This window comes from Patella vulgata, chromosome 5 (genome assembly GCF_932274485.2).
Source record: "Patella vulgata chromosome 5, xgPatVulg1.2, whole genome shotgun sequence".
Classification (NCBI taxonomy): Eukaryota; Metazoa; Mollusca; class Gastropoda; family Patellidae; genus Patella; species Patella vulgata.
Genome location: NC_065883.2, coordinates 29,751,880 through 29,764,200, shown reverse-complemented (window position 1 = coordinate 29,764,200; position 12,321 = coordinate 29,751,880). Strand labels below are relative to the sequence as shown.

Here is a 12,321-nt window from a genome sequence, read left to right as displayed (position 1 = left end):
ATTTGAAATGGAATACGAGTACGCGGAAATGGCACCGTCCAAGCCAAAATCCCTTACCTCACATTACCATGTTTGTCTTAAAATAAGCGAAGTATTATGTTGGAGAGACATTAAACCCCCATTACCTTCTTTAACGCCTACAAACCTTATTATTATACGGTATCTGATTCAATTGAGGCTGTTTTACAGTTTCACAGTTGAAGTGCGACGTCCATATGCCTTCTGAGTTCAGTTGAGTACAATATATAAGCGCATTCCAGCATAAGATCGATCTCATATACCTTGGATTTTACTTTGTCTGTTCTAGTAGTTTTAAATTTCTTGCGTTTGGTTTTCTGGCGGTGCCTCGTTTATAAGAGTTTATCCACTTATGTTTTTCAGTAACGTAAATCGTATATAAAGCTTGTGTCTTTAACGGAGTATTCACTGCGACATCCTTACATCTTCAGTTCTGTTTAACATTTTACAAAATGGAAGATGCACAAAAGGACACATGTCAATTTCAAGTAACAATATCACTTTTAGTTGAAAACAACTGTAAGAATTCGCCAGTTATATTAGATTGTCAAATTTAATATTCTACAGAAATCCCAGATCATTGTGACTCCCTGTATTCCTCATTAATAATTTCTATTTTGAAGGTGTGAAAGTTACGGAAGTTGAAGAGAAATATATGAACTAATTTTAAACTTGTATTGTGAATAAATGGAAACTGTGGATGAAGTTGAGGATGAACTAGCCCTGCCAACCAGTCCTACAACGGGTGTTACCGTGGACAGCCTAGACGATGATGCTGATTTTGACACTGATCTGGAAGAAGAAAGTACGTTGCCTCCGGTGGTATCCACATGTTCACAATCTACAAGAACCGTGCATATTATGTAAACTAATGGCTTGTCAATTCCTGCACGTTGATATTAACATCCTTACTGGATCACACACATTCCTGTATGTAGAAGCCTATAAAGCAATTCCGGTTCAACAGAATACGAAACTGGATAAATTATGAAGAAAAACCCTTATCCTTATAAGTGTGAATACATGCATGCAATCTCCACGTGGATTTTGTGGCACTGTCTTAAATAATTAATATTTTAGACTTAATTAACAATATTATTTATTTGATTAATTTCTTATCTAATTATTAATTATTAATCGCATGCTGACAATAATAACATTTTAATGTACAGTATATATATGAAAAGTTTAAAAAGATGAGAAAGTAATTTTATTCACGTGGCCATAATGTCACGTGACAAAAAGAATCTAGACACTGAAGTATATTGGCATTGTCAATTAAAATTCAAACCAAACACAGAGAAGATTCAAATTATACAGTGCATGACCGTCTCACTTTATCTTCTGTAAATATCATATTTTCTACGGCTTAATCCACTGTCAAATGTTCTCAGATTGATTATTCAACATTTTATAAAGAAAACAATATCAAAATATCAAAGCTAGATATATTATCCCGACTTGGATTCAATCGGATTAAAAAGATTTTTAGGAAATACTATATGTGGCACTGGCCTTTGGCCATATCTCGACAGAGGATGCTGAAGGTTGACACATTTTCAGTTCATCATATCTTTGTAAATACTTAACGGAATTGAATATTGTAGTTCGCAACTTGCCAAGGATTAACTTTAGACGGACGAACAGATAAAATAGACGAACAATCTAGGTTGGTGGGATGTAACACTTCATGTATTTTCATTTCAACTGCCTCGGTTTTTTTTCACCGTTTTTACATTCAACAGAGAGTGGTACAGTTGATAAGGAGCGTGAACGGCGGGAAATGGTATCCCGACAAAATACTGATATTGGTCACCATACCTATGAAGAGGCGTGTTCCAGTTTAAATGTCATACCTTTAAGGAAGGTTATTACCCAATTATGGACCAGTGTTATGCAATTACGCCATGTTGGATTAAATCCAGGGCAAGCTAAAGCCTTGGGTGTGGCACTAATGGTGAGCTATGATTATTCGTCAGCGCATCTAAATATTTGAAAATTATGCACGCCTATAAAATATATTAGAATGGAATTTCCGGGTTCTATGGCACTAGACAGAAGAGGAAGTAATATAGACCTCTTTTCCTTCCGTTTTTCTACACAAAAGTTATGACACTGGTTCAACCACACCACATTAGACTTATTTTTGTCAAAAAATTATAAATTGTATGATTTGTTTACAGCAAAATTCTAAGGTAGAGAGACTTGATTTAACAGATAATGGTTTAGATGGCGATCAAGTGGCATATTTCTTCGAAATTCTAAAATCTAACATCTACATAACGCATCTGGTAAGTGTATACAGTCAATATAAAATTTAAACATCGTTAGTGTCATAAAATATAATAAATAAATATTATTTTATACGTTTTCTTTTGAAGAATGTAAGTAACAATCGAGTGAATGAAGCGGCCGCCATTCTTGTAGCTGACATGTTGGCTGTCAATACTTGGTTAACACATCTATCACTAGCAGGTAATTATTGTTTTGGAGAAAAAAAACTAACAAATATTAAAGTACTCAAAAGTACAACACCCAAGTTCACATACACACAATGAAAAATGTAAAACACCCTCTGTACTTTTCGCAATGACTTGTTTTACGGGGTAAATGCATAGACATACTACGTCTATGGGTAAATCGCATTGAAACCCTGATAATATGACCTCCGAAAAACAAATGTGGTTTGCATGAATATGTATACCTTTGATAATACGAAAACATACAGAGCTTATCCAGATTTGAGATTTTAATCATGATTCTGAAAAAAAATTCCAAGATGCCGTATTTAAGCCAGAAAAGGAGTCACAATAAGTATGCAGGTACAGAAATACAATTCAGTATCGTGACTGATGATGAATAATGGCATTATTATCAGAGTTTCATCCTATTCGGATTTCCTTCTAGAATTTGTCAAAAACCGGAAACTTGGTGTGCTAAATACAGATAAACGTGGGTATTTCCATTTCAATTTCGTCAATTTTAATTTCATGTGTAACAGTATACCCCACCTCAGGCACATACACGAAATAATTTCTTATGTCCTGGCTTGTTCGTGTACTTTATTACGATCTGTTGTATACACAGCAATCCCTACCAGTCAGAGTAAAAAATAAGAGAAATCAGTTTCTTCACACATTGCGCCAATCTGTTTCACAGAGAATTACGAGTCTTCTAATATCTCTGTAAAGGATGACTGCCTTTAACACGTGCCATCACAGCACGTGGCGTCAATCATTGGCTGAATGGCGCGTGCATTGTTTACATAAAACGTTACTGCTTCGGGCAGAATGCTGCCTTTTAGTCATTTTAATACCTATTTACACTAAATAGGAAATAATTTTTACCTACAAGCACGTGAAACGTCTTTATTTATTTTTCTAATACATCAAAAAAATGTTTTTGAATTTAATTTGTCGGTGGAAAAAAGTTAATATTTGAGACTCATTAAGTCGCATTGATGTCATCCTTATCAGTGATTGTAGAGGCCTAGCGTATATTCACTGCTGATCAGTGTGACTTTGCGCATCCAAAGTTCTATGATATTATGTCTATTACGGAAGTATATATATGATGATTATCATTATGATTAGTTGGTTATTATTTTTAAAAAAAAATATTAAAAGACGAATAAATATTTCAGTACCAACATAGACACTTATACACACTGTTTTTGGATCGTGTCATTTCATTACTGCAAAAAATGAAGATGTAAAATAACCTTTGACTGTTGAAATTTGATTTAGAGTAGGTGGAAACGCCGCTGTCCGGGTCAAATTTTCTCATGTGCACTGCAATGCGTATACCCGTCTTTACAAGCTTAGTTGGTGCAGAAACAAAAAAAAGTTTGTGTTTCTTCGGAAAAGACTAACACGCAGCTTAGGATAGTCGCACAAGACTATAATCACATTGATCAGCAGTGAATATTCGCTAGGGCGCGACAATCACTGATAAGGATGACATCGATGCGACTTAATGAGCCACAAATATTAACTTTTTTCCTCCGACAAATTAAATTCTAAAACATTTTTTTTTTATGTATTAGAAAAATAAATAAAGACGTTTGGCGTATTTGTAGGTAAAAATTATTTCCTATTTTAGTGTAAATGGGTATTAAAATGAGTACCAGCGGCTGCCAGGCAGGATACGCCCACATTTTCGAGAGATGGATAGAGAACAAGCTAAAAAGAAAGTGATTTTTCCTACAATCAAGGGCCATAATTCAGGAAATTACAATTCGATATGCGCAAATATCGAAAGGAACCGAGATCTTTGGGTTATAAACTTACATTTCAAGTTTCAACAAAATCGGATAAAATTTGTGACTTCTATAGGGTCCACAACCTTGATATACCATATTTTTACGCTATTTGAGAACGAACGGCGGCCATTTTGTCTGTCAATTTTGGGCCGATTTTCACGAAATTCGAACTCAGCCGTCCTTAGGGTGTAACGGTGATATAATAATACGTTTTTTTTAAATCGGATAAAAATTATGACCTCTATAGGGTCCACAAGCTAAAAACGCGATTTTTCGTACAATCAGGGGCCATAATTCAGGAAGTTACGGTCCGATATGCGCGAATATCGAAAGGAACCGAGATCTTTGGGTTATAAACTTACATTTTAAGTTTCAACAAAATCGGATAACAATTGTGACCTCTATAGGGTCCACAACCTTGATATACCATATTTTTACGCTATTTGAGAACGAACGGCGGCCATTTTGTCTGTCAATTTTGGGTCTGATTTTCACGAAATTCGAACTCAGCCGTCCTTAGGGTGTGACGGTGATATAATAATACGGTTTTTTAAATCGGATAAAAATTATGACCTCTATAGGGTCCACAGGCTAAAAAACGCGATTTTTCGTACAATCAGGGGCCATAATTCAGGAAGTTACGGTGCGATATGCGCGAATATCGAAAGGAACCGAGATCTTTGGATTAACAACTTACATTTTAAGTTTCAACAAAATCGGATAAAAATTGTGACCTCTATAGTGTCCAAAAGCTAAAAACGTGATTTTTCGTACAAACAGGGGCCATAATCCATGAAGTTTCGATCCGATACATGCCAATATCGAAAGGAACCGAGATCTTTTGGAGATAAACCTATATTTCAAGTTTCGTCAAAATCGGATAAGAATTGTGACCTGTAGTGTCCACAAACAAATTGTGGACGGACGGACAGGGGCGACGACAATATACGTCCACATGAAAATGTGGGCGTATAAAAAGGTGTCATTGTGCTCGAATCAGTAAAGTCTTGTGTAAACAATGCACGCGTCATTGAGCCAATGATTGACGCCGCGTGATATGACGTCAGGTGTTGAAGGCAGTCATTTTTTACAGAGATATTAGAAGATATGGGATTTAACGTCCGCTCGACACAAAATAGGTCATTTCGGGACTAACATGATTCAATTTTATTTCAATAATTCGCTTGCGCGTAGGGGTCTTCAGCAGTGTGGGAGAAAACCAGGACCCGGAGAAAACCCACGAGGTTGGACTGGCGACCCTACTCCTTGTCACGTAAGACTGTATTAGGATTAGCACATTCACTATATAGCATATTATTGGGACGGTTTCTTTGAACAGGGGGAACTTCTGACTGATTACCCGTTCTTGAAGAAACTGTAGGTTACCAATCTTTATTTTCCATTGCTAAGCCAAATTTAATTTTAACCATATCGTGTATTGCATTTTGTCCTTGAATCAGACCACAGATTAATACTGATTTTGGTCGTTTTTTCACAATATTAACCTAAAATAATTCATTATTTCAGGAAATAAAATCGGTGATAAAGAAATAACTTTAATAGTTTCGGGACTTCAGGTAATTTGTATAAATGTTATATTATTACTGTTTGTCAAGCTTATAATTATGTACATTCGGCACTGATTACAAGGGTACCGCCGTGTTTTATTATAAATTAACAATAAACATGTCTTTCTTAATTTGCCAGTATCTTACAATAGTGTTTCTATTTTTTCTAGGATACAGATATATTAACCCACTTAGATCTCAGTCATAACGATATCGGCATTAGTGGTGCTTTGAGGTTCGCTAAATCTCTAAGTAAGTAATTTCTTCTTTGTATTCGAACGTATCACAATTTCCACGAAAGAGAGTAGATTTTTGGATGCCTTTCACGAGAAGATTGTGTTTGCATGTTAGTTATCTTATTTGTTAGTTGGAACCATAAAAATATATATTTGTCTGAAAAGGGGATTGTCAAAATTAAAATAGATATATTCGTAAATCTACATAATATGATTAGTGACCTTCGTTTTATATTTTCAGATGTCCAAACGTCTCTTAAGTCTTTAAATTTAAGTTGGAATCATATCCGTGCTGCTGGTGGTGTTGCCATTGCTAAGAGTTTGCAGGTAGATTTCATTTTAACTTATGTGACTCAATTTTACCATCAGATCTTGCAAGGTTCCAAGTCACTGGCTCTTTTTGTTGAAGCGCTTTAAAGTGTCTCATGGTAGAAGGACCCATAGATTTGTTTGTTCACAGATGAGCAGGCCCGGCGGGGTGTGGGGGGAGGAGGGGAGCATGGGGAGACTTTAGCCCCCCCCCCACACACACACACACACACCCGCCTAATAATTTGGCCGCAAGCACTCCTTTCTCTAGGTTATTGCACGCAAGTAACTATTTGGTTAGACAAAATGACATAACTGGTAGGGGCCCCATTTTAACATAGTAGTGATACTTCTAGAATGTAAACTTTCAAAAAAAAAACCCCTGCTATACTCTATACTGATCCCCCAGGTGCGATTGTTAACTGAACAATCGATCTTTATTTCAAGCCCATTTCAATTCCGTTGTATTTATGGCAGATTAGGTAAATAAAAAAAACAGGATAGAGTTTTTCTCACACTCTTTCCGTGTGTCCCATAACCCAATAATTCACTGCTTATGGCCAGTTAAAACAAGCGGCTGTCATGCAAGATACGCCCACATTTGGAAGAAATGGATGGGGTAGAGGTAAAACCAACGTTGATCCTTAACATTTGTTAAGTTTCATTTGAATGGATTGTAGTCTACTAGTCTCTCTGGAGAGCCTACAAACTTCATACATATTTCAGATTTTGCGAAAAAAGCATTGCCTATAGCACTAGAATGAAAGATCTGATGCGTACCAAAGTCGAACTCATCCAAGAACATTTGATCCTTGACGCATAGTTTAAGTTTCATCTTATGAATCGGACAAAAAATGTCGCCTCAGGAACGTCCACAAACTTTATTCATATTGGACAATTTGCGTAAAAGGCAGGGGGCTGATGGGCACCAAAATTGAACTCACCCAAGAACTAGTGACAGTCGTTTAAGTTTCATCCAAATCTTGGTATTACATGCTTTTACACAATTTGCGTAAAGGGGATGGAGATCGGCAATTTGACGGGAAGTTTCGGTCAGATTTTCAGGAAATAATGGTGTAACGGTTATATATTTGAAGAGTTTTTAAAAAATGTGACCTCTAGAGGGTACAATCAGGGGTCATAATCCAGAAAGTTACGGTCCAATACGGGCCAACATCGAAAGAAATCCAGATCTTTGGGATATAAACATATTTTTAAAATTTCATCAAAATCGGATGAAAATTTTGATCTCTAGATGGTCCACAACCTTGGTATAAAATGCTTTTACACTACTTGCATAAATGGGAGCGGCCATTTTGTCGTGGAGTTTCGATCCGATTTTCACGAAATTTAAACTACACCGTAATTATGATGTAACGGTGATATTTGAACGGTTTTTACAATCAAATGAAAATTGTGACCTCTAGAGAGTCCCGAAGCTCAAAATGTGATTTTTCGTACAATCGGGGGCTATAATCCAAAAATATCGACAGGAACCGAGATCTTTGGGTTAAAAACAAAATCGGATACAAATTGTGATCTCGAGTGGTCCACAACCTTGGTATTATTATGCATATATTTTTTCAGTTCAGCATCACAGGAAACTACCATCGACTGCGTTTTTGTGGTAAGGGATTTAGAAAAGAATTAAAACTTCCCTGCTGAGTAATTTCATTAGCCAGAAATCCCTCAGAGAGCATCTCCGACGATCTAGACCCCCAGGAGCGCTCAGAAAGCATCTCCGACGTTATAGACCCTAGGAGCTTCGGGGGCCTAGGCAGCCCCTGGACCTTCGCCTACAGCCCTAGGATGGTACCCCCACCCCCCAACCATGAATTAATTCCGCTGAGTCAATATACTGAGTAGCCTAGAGGTGAAATCACATTTTCTTTTTCCTTTATAATGTTCAAATTTGTTTTTTTTTATAACTAACAACCCTATGTTTGACTTTTCTATATCAGAAGAACACTTGTCTCATAGAATTAGACTTATCGTGGAATGGTTTAGCATTTGAAGGTAGTTTAGCTCTGGGTGAATCAATCAAAGAAAATAGATCTCTGAGAAAGTTGAATATCAACAATAACCGAATCAACTGGGACTGTGTCCCGTATATTGGCCGGGGATTGAAAGGAAACAGAACCCTTAATATACTTGAGGTAAGTAATTCTATGGTTCTATAATCATCATAAGCTCTGTTCGCACTAAAACATACTCATCATTGACAAAAAATGGGATGGCAGTGAGAATAAAAATGACACTAAACTATAATCAATCAGTGAACTAGAAATCAAGTTGATGTCCTCAGTGACTGACATCAACAGAAAAAAAAACCCACGTAGCCTTTTGTAATTAGTCGTTCTATGTTCTATAAATTAGCGGTACTAAAATAAGAACCCAGGAAAGGTAACAGGTTGCTACTAATACCTCAAGATATATGGGTTTATATGGAATGAATAAAACAAAGCAAAAAAAGTCGATTTAATTATAATATTTTGTTACAGATTGGCTATAATCCACTGTCTCTAGAAGGCTGTGCTGAGCTGTTGGAGTTCATTTCCCACACCAGGTCTGGTATTCAAGTTCTGAGTTTAGCTGTGAGTTTCAATTACATTAACTAATTATTTTGCCCAGAGACATTATCATTTCGAAATGAGAATTCAAAATGCCAAATATATACCATTTCAGGCCATTCCTATCAATTCAAAGATCGCATATCTAGCAGCCAAAATATCACATTACCGGAAGTTTGTTCTTCATCATGGTGGTCTGTTAGCTACTGGTGACGTCCTTGGCATTCAAAGAGGTAAAATTTAAATACTGAAAATAACAAATAAATGGTAAAAGAGATGCCAACGTTGGCATTAGTAATTACATGGACCCTATACTATATTTATCAACCGCTTTGCACGAATACCAGAATTTATATCAGACTAGCTCGATACCTGGCTTTGATACCACATAATTATGTGGAGGCGGAGAGCGTTATTTGCCCTTGGCCCAGGCCCGGTTCACCCGGGGTCCAAATTCGATGGCCTAAAACATTCACAGGGTCATGCTGGTTAATTTGATACAACACAATATGTTATATGTTGGGGTGGATCGTATATAGGGATCGTGGCGACGAAGTGTGATGGGCCAACATACACACATATACGTACATACACACATCTTTGGTTTTATTTTTATAGATATAGGAACTACAATGACAGAATAAATATTGTATTAGCTAATCTATAGCTACGCTGTTAACTTCTAATTATGATACTTCCCTTTCACTCAGCATCAATGGTCACATACTTAGGCTCTCTGTCTACAGTTAGCTCCACCTGAGAATAAGCGCTAAGCTAGTTGACCGACATTTTACGTACAAAATAGTATATTTTTTTTTGGATATGGCGACTATTCATGATATAGATCTATTCTCGAAGTATAAAGTAGACGGATCTTTGTGTGCAGAATGCAATGGACAAAGTATCTTAATTTCTTAGTATGTCTTTAGAGAAATAATCTGGTTTAGCTTATAACTAAATCTTGTTTCTGACATAGAACTTTGTTTTTGCTTCAGCTCATAAAGAAGACCCTCTGTCACAACTTGTGACTCATTTGAACTCTATGGGAATTCGTGTGGTCGATCTGTTCAGGATGTTTGATACTGAAGATAAACTATATGTGTCAAAGGATAAATTTATACATGGACTGAAGGTATTTACTACTACACACATGCAACTCTGGATAAATTAAAAATACAAATTTTGATTAGTGACAATTAAGCAGGCCTTTATTTTCCGAATCATCACTTTATGCTTTGGTATAATATGCTACTACATGCATTTCACGCGAATAACACAATCTCATGTTTAATTTCAGCGTATTGGTGTTCCTTTAGATGATGACGACATGCAAGCAATAGCCAATCGGCTGGAACACGACGGACAGATAAGCTTTAAGTAATTAAACTCATAAATACATATATATTAGAATAGAACCGCACAAATAAAGGAATCCTCGTTACTTCGAGAAGTTAAAATTGGTTGCACTGTTTTGCAGTGTCCTTTGTTTGGTAATTTGGCTGCGAAGTATTAATAGTATTCTGCAAGGCCGGGTATTTAAATTCATGTTCCAATGTATTCAATTCCGTATTTTCTTTATTTATAGAGCATTGACTGCTGCAGTACGTCACCATATACGAGAAGGACATCGGGAAGATCATCGACAGGAAATGATGGAAAAGCGTAAACGTGATGAAAGAAAACGAATCTTGCAATCTGACGTAACTGTAAACGCACACACGACTGTTGCATTTTCTCCAAGTGTATATAATTTATACGGATCAGCTTCATATGGTCGTCAAGGTGACATGGGTTTGCAATCGCCATCTTCCACTGGTATGAATCTGCTAAGTCGGCAAAGCTCCATAAACAATTTATTCAGAAATGTCCCACAGTCTGCGTCTACAGTTCGCTTACTGCCTAGAATTAATAGTTCAAAAAGTACGACGTATGAGAACGAGACAGACCAATTAAAGTCAAGATCGAACGCAACCGGAAATACAAGATCAGGAAAAACTAGAAGCAAGCGTCATCCTTTTGGAAGTGGAAAAATGACGGTGAATTCCGAATCACTTGACGAAAGTTAATATTTAGATTACGTTGAAATAAAGTGTGAAGAAAAGGCGGAACTGTACAGACAAACTGGAAATATACATTGCCTAATTGCATTCAATAACTTGCTAATACACTATGTCAATGTTATCAATAATATATCCCGTCCAAAACGTGATTTCTGTAATCTGAACCAAATCACCTAACATTGAAGCAAGGTCGCTCTCGTGGTCGCGGACACAATAATTTGGTGATATTAATTGCTAAATTTCGTGAGCTATTATAGTCGCTTCTCACCTTTTGAATAAAAGTTACCCATTAATATTCCACAATTCGATTTTTGCGTGTCGTCACTATTCGTGCCTCGTACACGACACTCGTGACACAACCAATGGAACGCTGATTTCTAAAAGGAAATGAAATGAAATGGGGTTTAACGTCCTACTGTTTTGCTCCAAACTGGGCTAATGAAGACGGGAAATATATCTAGTCCATATGTATGGCTATTGAAGACCTCTTTATTCAGTGTTCTTAATTCGTAGTTTTTTTCGTAGTCTTTAATTCTCATTCGAACAACAAATTTCCAAATACCAATCTTGCAAAACATTTCTCCAAAAATATTTCTCTAAATTCATGGAACCGGAACATTATGACGATAGAAGATGCGAGTGGTGAGCCGAAGTCAACCTGGCATACAATAAGTCATCACTTTGAATAAAGAGCTGTTTTGTCTCCCATATACTAGCTTAAGTGTGACTAACTCTAACAACAGGCCCAACTTTAGCCGTAGTTGTTCAAGCGCCTATATGAATTCTGCAACCGAAGAAGTAAAATCGCCAGTTTTATTCCTCTACTGATCACAAATTAATGTTATTTGATTTTAAAAACCGTTCAAATAATTATATCACCGTTACACCATAACATCTCTCAACTCTAGCCCAATAATACAAAATTCACTCACTTGCTACCTCATTATAGTACCCAAAACTGACAGAATTCTGCATTTACTTTAATATCAATGGGTTCATTCCTATAATAGGTACAACGTTTGAAATATCTATTCATAGTACTAACAGTGATAATTGCAACAGCTAAACATTGAATAAATAGGGTTTTTTTCACAAATAAATGTGTTGTTATTCGAATAACTGTACTTTATCTCATTTTGGGGTAATATTGACCCATTATTTTACAGAAATGGATTGATTTCTGATAGTATGGGTTAATATTAATTTAGTACTGGGTGATCAAGGGGGGGTAACTGGAGCATGGAAACATTGTTCATCCCTTTTGTTGTACATTTTTGCAAGATTTCTACTAATTTACAA

General features: G+C 36.3%; 1 protein-coding gene across 1 annotated transcript; it reads left to right on the top strand.

The window, feature by feature from the left end:
- Nucleotides 1-787: 787 nt before the first annotated feature.
- On the top strand, nt 788-11,930 carry LOC126821525 (leucine-rich repeat-containing protein 74A-like). Its single transcript, XM_056100969.1, has 10 exons — nt 788-823; nt 2,202-2,309; nt 2,400-2,493; nt 6,325-6,410; nt 8,354-8,548; nt 8,894-8,986; nt 9,078-9,195; nt 9,958-10,094; nt 10,260-10,339; nt 10,548-11,930. Exons 1-10 carry the CDS (start codon nt 788-790, stop codon nt 11,026-11,028), a joined length of 1,428 nt encoding a protein of 475 aa, XP_055956944.1. The 3' UTR covers nt 11,029-11,930.
- Nucleotides 11,931-12,321: the final 391 nt, after the last annotated feature.